Source organism: Primulina tabacum, chromosome 7 (genome assembly GCF_025594145.1).
Source record: "Primulina tabacum isolate GXHZ01 chromosome 7, ASM2559414v2, whole genome shotgun sequence".
Taxonomy (NCBI): Eukaryota; Viridiplantae; Streptophyta; class Magnoliopsida; order Lamiales; family Gesneriaceae; genus Primulina; species Primulina tabacum.
The window spans coordinates 34,913,557-34,932,999 of NC_134556.1; the positions used below are offsets into that span (position 1 = coordinate 34,913,557).

The following is a 19,443-nucleotide window of genomic DNA, read 5'->3' on the forward strand; positions in this document are numbered from 1 at the left end:
GCTCTATCCAATAAAACCAATTATTGTACATCAACCGTCCCAAAACCAAACCCAAAACCAATTATGGATAGCTCGGTTTGGAAATTGGCCTTGATATAATGATATACGTGAGAGAGACCGCTCCACAAAGACAAAAGAGGTCGAGAAAAAAGAGTTGGACTTGGGCCGTTGGCACTTAGGACAAATTCCAAAAAAATTAGTTATGCAGACTAAATAATAAAACTAAATATTCTTGAAAATTCGGAAGCGATTATATCAATCGTGAGTAAGTCTCTTGTAAGATGGTCTCATAAATTTTTATCTGCGAGATAGGTCAATCATACCGATATTTACAATATAAAGTAATATTTTTCATGGATGACCCAAATAAAAGATTCGACCCACGAAATTGATTCGTGAGACCGTCTCACAAGAGTTTTTGTGATTAATCACAGGGAAACTTGGAAGCGATTAAAATTTCTTAAAATTTGGTCAGATTGAGAGTAACCGTGCAATAACCAATATTTATGTTGTAAAAGTATGTTTTCCAAATAAGAAGTTGAGATAACCATATATAATATATTATTTCTATATATTTTAATCAATAAAAAAAATATATTGATTTTAAGAAGTATTCAATAATTTGGATATATTATTTTAAAAATTTCAGTTGCTATGAATAGCAATGAGTAAATTTATTTATTAAATATAATATTTATATGCGTGTGACACCCAATAAAATAAAGAATAGGTCTTTGGTGAGACGGTCTCACGAATCTTTATCTATGAGACGGGACAACTCTACCAATATTCACAATAAAAAGTAATACTCTTAGCATAAAAAGTAATATTTTTCATGGATAACCCAAATAAGAGATCTGTCTCATAAAATACGACTCGTGAGACCGTCTCACACGAGTTTTTGCCTAAAATAAAATGTGTTAGAATTTAATACGATTAAAGTATCATACAAATAGGACAAAAAACCTTTAATAATATATTTTATTTGCATATTTCCCTATCCTTCTGTTCTCATATGAAATCTTCGAAACCATTTTCCACCACTAATCTCCACTCTTCTCATCCAATTCCTCTTCCTCATTTTCGTGATTGATTGTGAAGCATATATAATTTTTTTTAAAAAAAAATATATTATCACAACATTGGGGGTAGACATGCAACGTTATACCTTTTGCAAAGCTGATAACGTATGATCCTCAGATTTGTATCAGAACCAATATCAAGAGTTAGATTATCTCGATTTGCAAGTAGTGCATTATTGGGAGGATCGAGAACCGATCCTATATAACATCTAAATGTTTTATGTGAAAATTTTATATGTCATCATATATATTATTAATCTAGAATGTATGAGAGTGATTTGGAGATTAAGTTTTAGTTTCGAAAAAAATATATTTTATGTTGAGGATTAAAATGTGAGATAATAAATTTTCTTCGGGATATGGCCAAACCGAGGCATCCCACGAAGGACCCAATATGAACTAAAGAATAAAGATAATTCGGAAACTTCAAGAAAAAAATTTCTAATCTGTAAATTTTAATTTTACTGACATGTAAAGCAATAAAATATGAGGTGCAATAATTATCTATGCTTGTTATAGTAATCTAAACGTGTTGTTTGGACTGTCGTACAATTAAAAATATTTGAGTTACATCATTATACTAGCTATAACTTTTGGTAAAGGAAAAACGCTTTGTCATATAATTGGTATCATAGACAATATCACAAGTTCGATTTTCATTGATTGCAAGAAGTACGATTATTGATAAGAAGATGATTGAACTATAATAATTGTCTCTGCTTATTAGAATAATCGAACACGGTCTTACAATATTATCCAAGTTATATCATATGAATATTTATCTATAAATGTGAGGCTACTTCTAAACTATGTTGCATTGTGTCTGTGTCTATATATTTATAGAATATATATTATGCGATGTATAATTCTTACAAAAACATATATATCGTTTAAATATTTTAATATTAATTAATCCACTAGTATATGATATTTTTTTACTATAATATTACAAGAAGGTGGTATGAGTTAAATATCAGTATCATCAAATGTTTTTAGGGCTAATGACATCCTACCTCCTTGTGAAACTACTAATTGACATAAATCCCATATGAGAAATTAATAAGCCAATACACCTCTCTTCTTAATCTTCTGTGCGGAAAATTGTCATATTCTCTTACCCCTCTTGACATAAACGAAAAATTTACGACGTGACATTGAAGTGAAACCAATATGTGATATTGACGTATATAGTGTCACATCAGTACTCTAGATGAAAAGACTAAAATCGTAAAAATATCGAAAGACGTAAGACTGAAACTGAAATTTAATATAAAGAAGCAAACTCACGTAAATACAAAACAAGAAAAAAAACAATTTCAACGAACCAAAAAGAAAGAAACTCGTCAAGAAATATTTTATTAAATAGCTTGTGGTATTTTTTTTCAATTAATATGAAAATGTAAATAAAAATTTGAACTATTTTTAAAATCGGAGGGGTTATTGACTTATTTTTATTATGTCACTTAGTAGTTTCAGAGGCAAGTATGTGTTTTTGTTTACTGGGCCATTTTGATGCTAATCACTAAATTCGTTGAGACATAAAACTGCCTCAACCAAATCTAAAATTACATGCTAAAACGTTTATTTCAATCTCAGTCAAAATTTAATTATTGAAGAAAGTTCATTCTTCAATCAATTATATGGGAGTAGGTCTCTTATGAGAATATCTCATGGATTTTTATTCGTGAGATAAGCCAACTATGCTCATATTTACAATAAAAATAATATTTTTGGTATTTAAAATAAAACTTTTTTATTAGTGACCTAAGGTCTTAAATGCAATATATCTAACAAAATTAACCAATGAGATTGTCTCACACGAGTTTTTGTGTATGACGATTACTTTTAATCATCATATCAATATTTATTTTGTATCAGAAATATCATACTCTGATTTCAATTAATACATCCAGTCTTAATATTTTAAACATACATCGTGTATGCAATGTAACCAAACTCGTCTTGTATTACAATAACATAAACTTCTCTCAATTGAGTAGATATATGTTTGGATGCAATATTTGGTGAGCGAAAAACCCATCTCCACATGATATAAAAAAGAGTAGGTATCTTGTGAGACGGTATCACGAATCTTTATCTGTGAGACGGGTCAATCCTATTGATATTCACAATAAAAAGTAATACTCTTAGCATGAAAAATAATACTTTTTCATGGATAACCCAAATAACATAAAACTTTTTCTGGGCGGAATGAATTCTGCTGATATTTAATACAACGATCCTAAGCAGTTGTAGATGCCAAATGCGTACGATCCGTAACATCGTTTCACACAAGTTTTTGTTTGTAAAAATGATAACGAAACCTCTCCAAAAAATTGTCTAAAAAAATTATTTATTTATAATAAAAATCCTAGTTTAAATTATAAATTTGAGGCGAGGATATAGTACCCAATTTGAGGGAAAAAATAAGTGGGTCCCACATGAGAGTGTGGTGACGTAGACAAGTTTATGGTCTTGGTTTGCTGGCAAATCTTTAGGATAAAACGTGGTTTCAACTGACCAATCGCAACTCGGAGAAATCCGAACCCCAACCCTCCAAAATAGCGACTCTTTCCACCATTCTTCAGTTCTCCAATCAAGAACACACGTCAACCCCCTCCAAATCGTGTCAAGAATTTAATCTGCTCCGTTCGATTTCGGGTTCATGTTGGATTGTTGGAGCTGATTTGGATTGAGGGAATCGGAATATCCGGCGGTTATGGCTGTTTCAAGCGCGTTTGTGGGTACGAAGCTGGAGAATCTGTTTATCAGTAGTACGGCGACGGCTTCGGCCGCCTCAGCATCAACGCCTCCTGTTGGCTCGCTCTGCAAGCCGGGGAATCCTGGAAAGCGTCGAGCTTATCTGAATAGGAGGGGATATTCCGGGAATTTGAGGTGCGAGGCTGCATCCAACGCCTTGGGTCAACTGGATTCCACTAATGCAGCTTCGTATTCTGGTCTTGCGTCGAGCCTCTCCGCTCTGGAGCTGCTCAAGTCTTCCGTCGCTGACCGTATGGACCTTTTTTTCCCATTCAAATTTGATTAAGCTGTCGAATTGGATGATCATGAGTTCTAATTCATCGACCATTGGTCATGGTTGACTTTTCAAGTATAATGTAAACTGGTCGTAGACGCAATTATTTTGGGTGTTCTGACACTATGTTCTTGATCTGGTCCAGGATATACTAAAGAAAAGACCAGCATTGTAGTCATTGGTCTCAGCATCCACACGGCGCCTGTTGAAATGCGGGAAAAACTTGCTATACCTGAAGCAGAGTGGCCTAGAGCTATTGGGGAGCTGTGCAGTTTGAATCATATCGAAGAAGCTGCTGTCCTTAGTACATGTAACAGAATGGAAATCTATGTTTTAGCTCTCTCTAGGCACCGGGGAATCAAAGAAGTGACTGAATGGATGTCTAAGGTAATTTTTAGAACTTGTTTTCTTTTGGGAATCCATGGTTACCTTGAAGTTTATTTATAACGTATGGAACTTAGTGTAGAAGAATTTAGAACGAAGATATTTATGACAGTTTTTGTTAAAAGAACAAAAAATACAATTTCTTTGTTTTTTATGTTAGCTTTTTCTTTGAAAATTAATGGATATATTATACGTAAGGATCCCAAAAGAGTTCAGTGCCAAAATTAATGGATTTATTATACGTAAGCTTTTTCTGTGTTTTTTTGTTAGCTTTTTCTTTCTCGATAATGCTTTCCTTTATTCTTATACCATCGCACATCAAGTGTGTTTTCAATTGTGATTTGTTACCATGTCCATGCTCATAAGATGTCGTATGCTTTGCCAGACTAGTGGCGTTCCAGTTCCAGAGATCTGCCAGCACCGTTTTTTGCTCTATGACAAAGATGCAACCCAGCACATTTTTGAAGTATCATCAGGGCTAGATTCATTGGTTTTAGGAGAAGGCCAAATCCTAGCACAAGTGAAACAAGTGGTTAAAGTTGGTCAAGGGGTTGTGGGCTTTGGAAGGAATATAAGCAGTCTCTTTAAACATGCAATCACTGTTGGAAAGAGGGTTAGAACAGAAACCAACATAGCAGCTGGGGCGGTTTCCGTTAGTTCAGCTGCTGTGGAATTGGCTTTAATGAAGCTTCCCGAATCCTCCCATGCCACTGCGAGGATGTTAGTAATCGGAGCAGGAAAAATGGGCAAGCTTGTGATCAAGCACTTGGTAGCCAAAGGGTGCACAGAGATGGTGGTAGTGAACAGAAGTGAAGAAAGAGTTGCTGCCATACGCGAGGAGATTAAAGGCATTGAAATAGTATACAGACCCCTCACTGAAATGCTGAAGAGTGCAGCTGAAGCTGATGTGATTTTTACCAGCACTGCATCTGACATTCCTCTTTTTCTCAAAGAGCATGTTGTCGACTTTCCATCGGTAGGTCCAATTCTTGGTGGTTCGAGACTTTTTATTGACATTTCTGTTCCAAGAAATGTTGGTGCATGTGTCAACGAGCATGAGGGTTCACGAGTGTACAACGTCGATGATCTTAAGGAGGTTGTGGCTGCAAATAAAGAGGATCGGCTACGCAAAGCAATGGAAGCTCAAGAAATCATCACTGAGGAATCGAAACAATTTGAAGCCTGGCGCGATTCACTAGAAACTGTTCCAACTATCAAGAAGTTAAGAGCTTATGCTGAAAGAATAAGAGCTGCAGAGGTTGAAAAATGTTTGTCAAAAATGGGTGACGAAATTCCAAAGAAATCGCAGAAGGCTGTTGATGATCTTAGCAGAGGCATTGTAAACAAGCTGTTACACGGCCCCATGCAGCATCTAAGGTGTGATGGGAGTGATAGCCGGACTTTGAGCGAAACCCTTGAGAATATGCATGCTCTTAATCGAATGTTCAGCCTCGAGACTGATATATCTGTGTTAGAACACAAGATTAGAGCTAAGGTAGAGCAAACTCAGAAGTAAGAGGTACAACTGCTGTGCCTTCTATAGAGCTTTTTGCCTGGCCTCGTTCTTCAACAATGATGAGAACTCATCATTGTCTTGTTTGGTGGCATGGCCACAAATTTTACCACATAATATTAATTGCACATGATTAATCACATTGCCTGTTTCCCCTATTGATGTTAGTTCTCAATTTGTACAATATAATTCAAACACTTGGATGTGTATTGATGTTAAACTCTGGAAGTTCTCAATTTGTACAATATAATCCAAATACTTGGATGTGATCAAGGGCTGATTTGTTTATCTTATTCAATTCCATCCTCTTTTGTGGAGTACTTGTAAGAGCAACCACAATGGGTGTATAGTATTTAACACCCTTTCTCCACTGTGAGTAGGCGTTATAACGCCCACTCACAAGAGAGAGAAAGGGGGGCGTTCATATGTTTGAACGCCCCTCTGTCTGCTTATTTTTTTAAAAAAATTTGACATTTAAAAACCGTCGCTATTTACGACGGATTTTCAGAAACCGTCGCTGAACGCGGGCCCACACACGTGATGATGTTTCCTTAATGTCATTTAATGTATAGGTTTAAAGTTCAAATTTTCATTTTTTAAAAATAAATTCGGATATTAAAATAAATTAAAAATAATGTGCATCACCAACTTCGTGCCGACTTAGTTGAACATATTTGATCACAATACAACAACAATCCTTGAATTAGTATTTTGCATCTTCTCTTAAGTTTAATTTATTTTCTTTTATTTTTATGCAAGTGTTATTTTTTATTATATGTTGTACCGTTTTATTTTAGGTTTATAATAAATTTTTAATTTTAAATAAATGACACTCATAAAATTAAATTATTTTACGTACTAAATATATAAAAACATATTATTATTAATATAAATTAATAATAATTTAAATTTCTTAAAAAATTTGAAATTGAATTTAAAGTAAGAATAAGATGAATGAGTGGACAACGAGACCTACAAATAATGAGTGTGAATGTTAAAATGAATGTAGGAGAATAGATGTGTTAATGTAATGTGTATGTGACATGTAGACTCTACGATTTTTGATGAAGTGTGTGTTATAACAATAACGAATGGAGGTGCCTTAATTAGTCTGGACGTTTATCGTCGAGTGGTATTTTTTGCTACCCGGTGACCCCATCACATCATACCAGTATATCGTATACATATCTCAAAGATTTTGACAATTCAAATATTATTTTGATATTTTTTTTTTGCAGAGTGCCTGAATCCGCATCTGTTGAATTGTTTTTTTACGCTTACCATACTGTTATCCAACTTCTCGAACAATGGTAATTTAGCTTCCCAAACTTGAAAATGTTGGGCATAATTATTATATGCAACATCATATAGTGTAAGTTCCGTGTCCATAAAAAATTACCAATTGTTTGCAAAATAAACACCAAAATTCCATGGTTAGCTTGGTGATTTGGATACAATTTAAGCAAAAGTGTAAATAAATACATGATGAAAATGGAGTAAATAAAAATAAATAACCCACGAATTATATTCTTGAACCAAAATGAGTTTTATCCATTTAAAGCTCCAAGTATCACGATTTTAGAAGACAACCAAAGTAAAAGCAAGAATGCTACAGATAAAAAGACGAGATATCCACTTGGCTTTGCCAAAAAGGGTCATTTCCCAGCATAGCCAAAAGCTTCGGGGCGGAAGAAATTGGATCTTTTTCTCAAGCCAATTCAGACCACCAAAATGTGCACTTTGAACGGCTTTCTCCAGCCCCTCATTGAATGCCATTTTAACTGGCAGATAAACCACAAGGAACCCTCAAGTCCTTGGGAAGTTTTAGTCGACCGAAACAATAAAACCAGAGAGCTTTCATGAATGTAATCTAGCAACTGCCCATTATACCGACTTCCAAAACAGCCTTCTACAATAAACTAAGAGACGCGGAGAGCATTCACGGCTAGCCCGAGTATAATAGAGGCAATAAGAATCAACAAAGATAGTTTTACCATCGTGTAATCAGCAGACTCACTGGGTTTCTCTTTTGCTTTGTCCCTGGTATTCTCTGCAAGTGAATTATTCAACTTAGCTGATGATGAACCAGATGCTATGCTCCAAAAGGATATAGTACTTGGAGACACCACAATCGAAGTTTCAGATTCGGGCTCTAAAATTTCCGATGCATCAGTTGGAACTTCTGTAGACATTAGCTCACTGCAATGATCTTTGAGAGCCTGAAATTATAGAAGAGAAATAAATGTTTAAACTGAAGTACCAAGCTATTTTAGCTTCCCATCTATTTTTCGATACATACTATTAATATTACTCACATTTTGCATGGGCCTAAATTTATTATGCTGGAACAGTAGCATTTTTAAAGATCAAATTTTAGGCACTTAGAAATGGAGCCATCGTTCATAAAAACGAAGAGTTCTTAATCAAGTGATTAACAATCACTGAGATACTAACATCCTTGTTATGGAAATGGAATTTGCCTATATAATACATATTTACAGAATATCAATAGAGTTTGCAAACAATAATTTATATGTTCTCTAAGTATTCTATTTATGCATGTTTGAGAGTATCCGCAAGTGTGTGATACTGTAAAGTATACCCGACATCATCTGCTTCAGCAAATCAAGTTATGGAAACTATATATGCGTAAAAAGCATAGTAACAAACCTCAGCTGTTTCAGATGGCTGAACATAATCGCATATGTAAGTGCCCTCAAGCCATGGAACAAGTACCCTTCGAGGAAATGATAGATTGCAATGTTTTCTGTCAGAGAACAGATAACCAACAGTTAAAGTCAGTTCAGAGAACCCAAAGATGCCGCGGCCAGTACAAGATTATATGACGGAAATTAGCATCTGCTTTGCAATATAACCATGAATTGTCACCAATTTGCTTTGCTAAAAACAAATTCATTTTCTGAGAATATCAAAAGGCATACTTTTAATGTGACACCTGACTTCTTAATGTGACTCCTTACAATTAAAAACTAATTCAATTATGTGAGAGATTGGATGTGTAACGCCCCAGATTCGACAATTGTCCTCACTATACCAAGAAGAGTCTTTCCAGTGTGCTTATATCCTCACTCACACGCACCATAGAAAACATCCCAGGGGGTCACTTATCCCAAAATTGTACCAAGTCAAACACGTTTAGCTTTGGAGTTCTTGTGTGATGAGCTACCGAAAAGAAGACGCACCTTCTTGATATGAGTAGTACCTATCAAATCTTTTAATCCCTCCTCAACTGAACAATCTCATACCTGAACAGTTTTTGGAATCCCTATCTTTCCGGTGTAAGATCGGTTCATGCATGTTCCCTTCGCCTAGAAGCCAGCTACAAGCCGCTCATTGTCCGTGCAACCTCATGGCACCGACGATCACCCCCCGCCTCTTCGGCCCCAGACCTCACATGCCCACCAGCTTCCGCTTGGTTCGTCCCCGAACGAACCACATCGTACTAGGAGAGATCGGCTCTGATACCAACTGTAACGTCCCAGATTCGACGATTGTCCTCACTGTACAAAAACGAGTTTTTCCATCCTACTAAGGTCCCTAGGAAACTTCCCAGGGGGTCATCCATACCAGAATTGTCTCAAGTCAAGCACACTTAACTTTGGAATTCTTATGTGATGAACAACTGAAAAGAAAATACACCTTCTTGAAATGAGTAGTACCTATCAAATCTTTTAAGCTCTCCTCAACTGCACAGTCCATACCTGAACAGTTTTTGGAATCCCTCTCCTCCCGGTGTAAGATCGGTTCATTCATGTTCCCTTGGCTTAGAAGCTTGCCAGGAGCTGCTCATTGTCCGTGCAACCTCATGGCTCTGACGATCACCCCTCGCCCTCTTCGGCCCCGGTCTCACGTAACTGGTACCAACACTTTAAGGATCTAGGTACTTATGCCTGGAGGTCCTGAGTTCAAGTTTTGGAGAAGGCGAAATAAACCAATTTCCAGGGGTGAAATATTCTATGAATGACGGTGCATGGTCATGGGCTACGGCTTTTTTTTTAACGATTATGGGCCATTAGGCTGAACCAACATGAGCTTCAGCCCGTATCCATGCACCACTACTGGTCATGGGTCGTTATGCACCTTCACTCATAGAATATCTCACCCCTGAAAGGTGATTTCTTTCGCCTTCCCCAACACTTGAACCCAAGATCTCCATACATAAGTACCTAGATTCTTAAAGTGTTGGTACCGGTTGAGCTATCGATATCATCAATCTCATACCAAATCCCATCAATCGAATAACTTTTTCGAGAAATACGAGACATCTAAGTCATGCAAATAAAGAGATATATCCATTGATAAGAAAAAGAAATAAACGTGAACGAGGATTGGATTGATGATAAAATAGAATCCTGGATCGCGAACAGTGATTCGATTGATGATGAAGAAAGTGAATTCTTGGTTCAGTTCTCCGCCTTAACGGCAGAAAAAAGGGATTGATCAAATTCTATTGAGTCTGACTCAAAATGATCATTTATCAAAGAATGATTATGGTTATCAAATGATTGAACAACCGGATCAATTTACTAGCTCAACTGGTACCAACACTTTAGGAATCTACGTACTTATGCCTGAAGGTCCTGGGTTCAAGTGTTGGGGAAGGCGAAAGAAACCACCTTTCAGTGGTGAAATATTCTATGAGTGATGGTGTATGAGCATGGGCTACGACTCATGTTGAACCATCCTGACGACCCATGACTAGTAGTGGCTGAGGCTCATGTTGGTTCAGCTTAATAGCCCATGATCGTTACAAGATGAGTTCGAAATTAAAAGCCGACTGAAGGGATAAAAAAAATCAGATTGACCTTAGGACTTGGGTTGGCTCATGTGCTTAAAAAGCTGCCAAATTTCAATGAACCTATTAGGCAATATTCCTGGGGGTCTTTCCATTTCCAACACTCAGCAAATAAGTAAATACAGGCTTAAATTTGTCTTATAGAAAAGGCTTACAGGAGAAAAATGTCAATGTGCCCGAGCAATAGATGCATTTTAAATTTGTCGCTTTCCAAGATAACTAAAATCTAAAGCACAAACTCATTTTCTCTAATTCACAATCTCCCAACTAAACCAGCAGGGGCCATCAATCAAAGATACGGCTGCATTTTATGTGTGAATGAAGTCTAGATGTTTAACAAGCAATGGAAGCTAGTCAATTGAGTGTACATAACTAAACAACTAATTGATGATCAACTCGATTAAAACTGATTCAAAGATGAACAGATGAGTAAACTGCTTTAACGATTAAGATGTCGTACCTTTGCACTTGAAGGTCTAAATTTGGCACAAATTTATCAGTTGATACATGGTTGTCTGTTTCCTGAATATCATTGGTGTCAGATTCCAATTCTCTATCAGCTTCATCGCACATAATATCTAGTCTACTCTCCAAACTCTTTATGATGTCTTCCTGATCAAAAGAAAACCCGATATCACAACATTGTATCCAGATAAACATAATTAATCACAGAGAAATCAACTTATTCACGAACCTTACCACTAATATCGTTTATAAGTTGTACAAACAGCAATCATAGTAAGAATCATGAATGAACAAATGGAGCAGAATCAAAGTTCCAGTGAAATCAATATACTAGACGGGCAAATAGAAACAGTTTTTAAGTAGCCGACAAAAGTTGTCTTTCTCACAATAAAAATATAACTCGTTAAGATTCTAAAAGATTTTATTGTTTTTTTTTGCATTCATAAAAACATTAAAGATTATCTGTTCCGAAAGTGTGACAAGATGGAAATACCTTTATGTCAATTAAAGCTTGTGAAATAGGTTCCTTTGAATTCAAATATGCAAGCGAACATACAGAGCCACCAAAGAGAAGAAGACCAAGAACCTCTTTTCCGTTACCTGCTTTCCCCCCAAAAAAACAATAAATATCAAGAATAATTCAGAGGGACATTCAATTTAGAAAGAGGACTAAAACATACATTCCGTGTATTTATCTTCCAACAAAGGTAGAAGAAATTCAACATCATGAAAATCCTCAGATGCACACTGCTCGTCTCCAGTCAACTAAAGTCAAGGGGAAGAAAGATCAGAATGAAAATATGAGTAATACTAGCATAATCAAATTCCTTTAGTAACTCAGGGAGAAAGATAAACTGCAGGATTAGTGGGAGGGAGACAGCTATTTTGCTTCCCAGCAGCTGCAGAAATTAGTTATATCCTTTGTGTTTTATCTTGGCTGGGAAGGACCAAAATAGTTCCGAAGAAACATTGAGCTCTAATGTTTATCTCCTATCATTCAGTTGACCATGTTCATACAATAATAGAAGTGATCAGAAATGCAAATTGGGCCGTGTCGATAATTACAGAAGCCTGCAGGCTGCAATAATACAATGGCCTTCGGTGTGTCTATATTGTGATACAAAGTAGAAACGGTGTGCTTTGTGCACTTGTCTCAGTTCACAGATCTATCTGGCGAATAGAGGTGTCAAATTAGCTATTATGGTACCAACTGACCTCACAAAAAATAGAAAGGGGAAGAGGCATCTCATCATGGAGAACTCATTTCATTCCAAACCTTAAGATGGGTTATCAACTTCCAGATGTTCTCACTCAAGGGTTTGCTAGTTTCTCACCACGCCTTCCTCTTGTTTCATGTTCATACATATTTTTTGACTAATTCAGAATGGAGAGTGGGATTACCACTTTCCCATTGACCAAAGCCTTTGCACTCGCAAGCTCCTTGGCATGGATCATAATTCCATCACGAAGAACGTCAGCAAACCTTCTGACATCCAACCCATTCTCGTGGTCTATAGGCATCCTAGAACAATCGAGTTCAAAATAACCAGATATGAGCAATAGAAAGAAACATCCATCTAAATCAACACTTTGATACAATAAAAGAGCTTATACAAACACATAAATCACTTAAGCAAGCATTCGCCTCAACATTTTTTTTGAAGGGTATTCACTTCAATCAAAAACAAAATATCGGGGAAACAGAAGGAAAAATCACAAGTTTAATGCAAATGAATAACTGAAGCTTAAATTTTCGTGATTAAAAATATCAACCTATGAACGATTTTTTTTTTGATAGGAAACAATACTTTAATATTATAATAATGATTGTGTTACAGAGAAAGCGGATGAGTAATCCGCGGATTGAAAGTAAGCAGGACACTATTGTCAAAACAATACAAACTTCCAATCCCTAACCACAGATACATGTTTTTTAATCAAGACTTGACTGTTCTGAAATCTACAGATAAAGTACCGTCAGGACCAGAATTTCCAACAATACAACTTTCCCACTATTAAACGCCAAACCTCACAAAAGTCACGATGGTGCCAAAAATAGAAAGTAAATAGTTTCAGCTAAAGTAATAGTGGCATGGCTCATCGATTATAGCACTTCAGATGCAAAACATAACCACTCACATTACGTCAGATATCAGGTTGGGGAGAATTAGATTAATATGACATCGTGAAGCATGTCTGTTAATACATTAATGAGAGGAGCATAAGACATAAGACTGAATAAGAACTAGAGGGAAATTCTGCAGCATCCCTCTCCCAAATAATCACACAACTACACAAGTGACCCAATATCGAATATTACAAGGGTATTTCCGACATTTATACCCTACGGCATAATAAGCGGAATAGCTTAGTAATCCTAAAATGAATCAGTAACATAATAGATAAGAGTGATAGCAACACCTTACATCAAAAGTGTACGTGCATCTGAACGTTCGAAGGGAACCTAAGACCTTGCCCATTTTAAAATCACAAGGCCGTAGACTGCTAGAAGTGACATAGTCTGCCAGCGAACAATTTCGACAAGTCCACCTGAAACACAAGCTTTACCCACTTAATCACATCTCACAAACTCAGTAAGTCAGAGGGAATATGAGGTATGAAAGGTTACCTCAGAGGACTATAACTAATATGCATGAGTAGTCTCTCATTCTGATCAGTAGTGATTGAGGAGGACGCTGCTGCTGCAACCCCTTTAACAGTCTGTAAGCAAGGTAGATGATTATTAAATGTAAAAAATAAAATAAAATTAAAGATGTTCAAATTCCTAACAGCTATAAAAAATGTTACAAAAAATAGATTTTCAATTTCCTAACAGCTATAAATAGTAATGAATATACATATGTTGTCCACTGTGTTCCATATGTTTAGCATTTTTAATAACACTGAAGCCCATTCTTTTCACGTTATCCAGCAGAGTTCCGATATCAGCTCATATAGAAGAGGCTGTAAACACTCATAATGCAGAAAGAATATCACTTCTCAACTGCTGCTCATTGAAAGCCAGTAATAGAAAACTGGAGCAAGAAAAAAGGTGTCAGCAAGCTGACACTTTTGTAACCTCGAGTGTAGTTCGTTAATGTGGAAGAAGTGTTTGTTATGTAGATTACAAACTCAAAATTGTGGTGCTAAGGTATCAACTAGAGCATTGATTCTCAAATGAGTATTTGAGAAGAAGAATTGCGCCATATGATCTGAAACAGATGGTGGTTTATGGTAACCAATCTCAGAAAATATACAAAACAAATCAAACAATATGCATGCCGCACGCACATACAGAGAGAGCGAGGAAGGGAGACTGGGAGTGATAAATTCTCAATCACTAAGTATTCATAACTACTAATAAAATAAGCCTGAGCAGTGGCAGCTAGAACTAGACCCTCCTGAGCATTCGTGAATAGCACAAAATGATATAAATATAAGCACGAGTAAGAATGCAACAAAACCTGGCATAATGTTGTTATTGAATTCTTGAATGAGATTTCATTGACCCAAATGTAGATGCCAACAACCTTCATGCCACCCAATAGCATCCTTGAGACCTAGAAGGAAAAATCACAAGAGGGCATCATTAAAATCTACCACCACCTTCAACAAAGACTAGCAGCTAAGGTCGAAATTATGGAAATAATTGGGAATATAGCACTCCTATCTAACTTATAACAGAACCATAATAAATGTCGAGAAATAGGTCAAAGAAACAAGCTTATCATGCCTATATAATTGCTACAAAGCCTAGTTGAGAGTGGATTGAAGGAAGAGCAAGAGATGACATTGTGCAATACAAGAATTGTCATCATATTCGTTGTTAAAATTATATCGTACTTGAATAACTTGTGGATGGGGAGTTCTACTTGATCAAGAATGCAATGAGTGAACCCGATTAGTAATTGGATTATTGCCGTTGGCTGCTGTGGCAAATTTTTGAGGGACTACCCAGACACTAAAGTTATTCAATTCCAAATTCTTCTTTATTTTTTGCGTTTCTTCCTTCTGTCGGTCCTATGATAACATCATATCCAATTGAATCGTCTAAGCATTCAAATCAACGCCATATAGAAATAAGCAAAAAAATAAATAAAGACAGGAGTAGATAATCAAGTAGCAGAGGTTAAAAGACAAAACGTGAGCTGAAAACTGGTATTCAACCTGGCGAGCGTGCTCGGAGACCCAGTCGATGTCAATAGATAGAGCAGAAGCATCAGGTTGAGATTTAGATTTGGATGGATTCTTCTTTTTGTTTTTGTCATTTTCACCAGCGCCGCCGACGACCGAACACGGCGGATCCCCGGCATCATTCGGTGGCGTCGGCACCAGATCATACACGAATCCTTTATCCAACTTTGGACTCAGCTTCCCAATGACAAGCCCTACCTGCAAAATTCAAAATTAAATAAAACATATGTAAACAAGCAATAAATCCAATGCCAATCAATCAAAATATTGACTATAACAAACCTGGGATGGGAGGCCGGAGTCAGTGAGGCGGTTCTCGGCCAATTTCAGCTGCAGTTCATCTCCAACCACCGCCTTGACCATGTTTTCTCGGTGAACTGCGAGATCTCGTCCCTACTCTTGGGGATTTATAAAATTTCGTTTAATTATATATTTTTAAAAGATATTATATTTTATTATTTAAATAATCAACCAATATTATATTATAATAATGAGTAGCTCTATTGTGATACGATCTCACGAATCTTTATTTATGAGACATATCAACCCTATCGATATTCACAAAAAAAGTAATACTCTTAGCATAAAAAATAATATTTTTTCATGGATGACCCAAATAAAAAATCCGTATCACAAAATACGACCCGTGAGACCGTCTCACCAAGTTTTTGTATATAATAAATTATGAGAGATAATATCCATTTTGGTTTTCCTTGTTTGTTACTTTCTAGAGCCATCTCTAACCCAAAATTCTATTTTAAAGTAACTTTATTTTAAAATAGTGTAATTTCTACACCAAATACAATATTCATCTCCAACTCATTTACATCAAATCTTATTCTAAAAAAAATATTTTCGAAATAATTTTTTTATTTGATTTATTTAAATTTATTTTATTTTTTGAACCATATTCAATTATTAAAATAATATAATAATATTTATAATCTTTAATATTAATATTTATAATAAATAAAAACTATTTTTTTAAAAAAAAATAGAGCGCACTGCGCCAGAGCTCTCCTTTGCGCCAAGAAGAAATGGCCGCCAAAAAATCGATCAATAATGTTTTATGATATTTCACAAATTCGTCTTCGGTCACGCTGATGTTAATATCTAATGGAAAAAATCTCATCCCATTAAACCTTCTATTCATTTCCCCCATCTCATTTTCCCCAAATTTTAGAACCACAGGACCGACGAAAAACAGAAAATCGAAGGCGAGCAAATCGCGAGAACACCAAATCACTTCTGTACAATTTTAACAAAGTGGCACAATACAAGCAAAACTCACTTTGGAGGAAGCAGAAGAAAAGAAGAAAAATGGAAGGAAAACTGCTGATGGATGATGAAAGCAGCAAACAATGGACCTACTGCTTTCGGTGAACTCGAAAAGGTTATTTAATGTCATTTGTCTGGTCATCTGAAACAAGTATTTTTCCTCTCTTTGTTTTCAAAGTCCACTACGTGTTTTATTGCACATGTGTTTGACGGTATATTTCCCTTTGAGAGAAGGATTATTTTTATTTATTTATTTATTTTATGCGTTTGTTTTCCTCAAATTATCAGTGTTTAGCTTGCGATTTTATATCATCTGCATCTATTCTGCATCCTGAATTTTTTATATGACTATTCCATATGGATTTTATAGGGAAAATTCTATCTATATTTTTAAAGGGTTTTTTTTTCATATTCTCCAGGAAATGATTGGGAACACGAAGAAATTTTTATGGATGATGATGAAGCAGTTGGCAATGATCCAGAGGAACGCGAAGATCTAGCGCTTGAAATACCCGCTCCTCCAGAAATTATGCAGGTGTTCTTTGCATTTTTTCCTGCCATGTTGAATGAGTACATATCTGCTGGTTATTTATATGCTATTTGAAATTAATAGTCAATCGCAATCCTTGGAAGTTAATTCTTCCTTTCGCTTATGTGCTTCAAACCTAGGGTTTCCTATTTGGAGAAAAATGGGAAGGAGATGAAGGATATTCAAGCTTTTATGGGGGATTTTTTTATATATAGATTTTATATAAACATCAGGGACCGATTTGGCGCCGAAAAGGACAAGAATCATTTGGGGGAAAAACAGCAAACCAAAAAATGATTGTTATCTCATATTATTATTTTATATAAAAATATGCACCAATTATCTGCCTCACTCCGCTTAAATATGCTTCGGATTTGTCCTACCCTGAATCCAAAACAGAGCGGGTTAGACCCGTGAGACCCGGCTCTCTCCTTTCTTCGTGCTGCTTCTTCATGCTCCACGACCATATATCCATACACTACCTCATTTTTTCTTTTTTGATTGCTTTTTTCCTTAAAGTGGCTCCACTTGTATTATGCAGTCAGAGTCTAAGGCTCCTATACCCAATTTTTTTTCAAAAAAAATTATATGTAAATTTTATATAATTTTGGAATAATATAATATTATATTTCTGGCCCCGCCACTGATTATGCTTCCTTTTTTCTCTTTTCCCTTCTCCCCTGTCCCTTTTGTGGTGGATCTTCATGCTGCTTTTGTAGAATTTGTCTTACTTCACAACTAGTTTTGGTTCTGTCCAACAGCTTCTGCCTATTTTGTGATTTCTTCAATTTTTTCCTTGAAAGAGCGAGGAAGCAACATTAGGACCGAGGCGGCTACCAAGGCGGGTTTGGGACAGGTCTTATAGGACCAATTACTCGCTTCACATCCGTACGGGTCTGAAAAATTAGATCCAAAACATGTCTCAAGACCCGTTTAGTGTGTCCAAACCCGTCCCAAACTAGGCGGGTTTGGATAAAACACGGCAGAATGTACCTGTATATAGATAATTGACAGACAACACATGCTTCTGTTGGAAATCTAAAAACATTAAGAACAATTTTTGAACGGTGGGCTACACAAAAACCGAAGAGATATCCAATAAATATGTTATGTGTGAGCTCTGTTTGAAAGTTTAAGGACTTATATATATATTTTTTTATATTTGAAATACAGTGTTTGCACAAATCGAATGGATATCAGGCACCACATCAAAGAATTTGTTTTTAATAATATTTAATATAATGTGAAAGAAAAAATAAATGAGTTATATTTTCAGCTTTTTTTTTTTAATGTGTAATGATAAATATTATATTTAAATTACTTTTTTGAGAGGGAAAAATTGAAGTTTTTCTCGGCGGACTTGGTTGGTTTTATATTTATAGATTAACATTTGGTAAAATGATAAAACACTTGGTTGTATAAATAGTTATTTTATTGATGATGACTTAAATTGAAGACGATAAATTAATTAGAGGTATTTTTTAAAAAATTCCTCGCATAACTATATGATACCATTTGTTAAATATAAACATTTGGATTTAAGTTTGGGTGATTAACAAATTGAACTGATCCGAAATACGATAAATTTGAACCGATGATCATCGAACTAAACCGATAGAAAAGGCTAATCTATTGCCTAAATTGACTAATTTGTATTGGTATTGAGTCGATAAACTTAATAACAAGAATGATATTGATCCGATCATCTACAACGATCAAATATAAACTGAGCTGAATTATTCAAGTCAGTAAAGATCAACTGGGCTGATTGTTAAACTTATATGAAGACATTCTCTGCATTCAACATACATATATTCAGAGTTTAAATTTGAATTCAATCAGCAAAGGACAAATATTATCTCATTGTATCAAAATTAAAAATCTGTTGGTTAGTTTATCCATCTAGTGTCCAAGAGAATCTATTTGCTCAGTATTATATCAGGAAATCCACCAAAGACACATGACATTCTCTGATGAGTTGTCGGACATACAATACACTTATGAGTACCATTCATATTTTTAATGTTGGTGTCATTACCTATAAAAAGGGAATGCATCAATAATGCTAAAATAATTGAATCTCCAAATCTTTGCATACTCACAATAATTTTTGTATCGATAATCAAAATATCTAAAAGTTCTTATCTA

At 35.5% G+C, this 19,443-nt stretch overlaps 2 protein-coding genes and 1 long non-coding RNA gene across 3 annotated transcripts; 2 read left to right on the forward strand and 1 right to left on the reverse strand.

Moving 5' to 3' along the window:
• The first annotated feature begins 3,612 nt into the window (after positions 1–3,612).
• LOC142551447 (glutamyl-tRNA reductase 1, chloroplastic-like) lies at positions 3,613–6,311 on the forward strand. The gene is made up of 3 exons (XM_075660684.1): positions 3,613–4,093; positions 4,262–4,503; positions 4,886–6,311. The coding sequence occupies exons 1-3, from the start codon at positions 3,802–3,804 to the stop codon at positions 6,014–6,016; spliced, it is 1,665 nt and encodes a 554-aa protein (XP_075516799.1). The 5' UTR covers positions 3,613–3,801; the 3' UTR covers positions 6,017–6,311.
• Positions 6,312–7,834: 1,523 nt separating this feature from the next.
• Positions 7,835–15,909, reverse strand: LOC142551448 (uncharacterized). Its single transcript, XM_075660685.1, has 11 exons — positions 15,771–15,909; positions 15,462–15,686; positions 14,759–14,854; positions 13,924–14,015; positions 13,716–13,844; positions 12,696–12,816; positions 11,975–12,059; positions 11,788–11,894; positions 11,290–11,441; positions 8,684–8,780; positions 7,835–8,232 (listed from the first exon to the last, which is right to left on the reverse strand). Exons 1-11 carry the CDS (start codon positions 15,849–15,851, stop codon positions 7,933–7,935), a joined length of 1,485 nt encoding a protein of 494 aa, XP_075516800.1. The 5' UTR covers positions 15,852–15,909; the 3' UTR covers positions 7,835–7,932.
• An 850-nt stretch (positions 15,910–16,759) lies between these two features.
• LOC142550895 (uncharacterized) lies at positions 16,760–18,619 on the forward strand. Its single transcript, XR_012821442.1, has 3 exons — positions 16,760–16,881; positions 17,186–17,301; positions 17,436–18,619. It is a non-coding gene; the product is annotated as an uncharacterized LOC142550895 (long non-coding RNA).
• Positions 18,620–19,443: the final 824 nt, after the last annotated feature.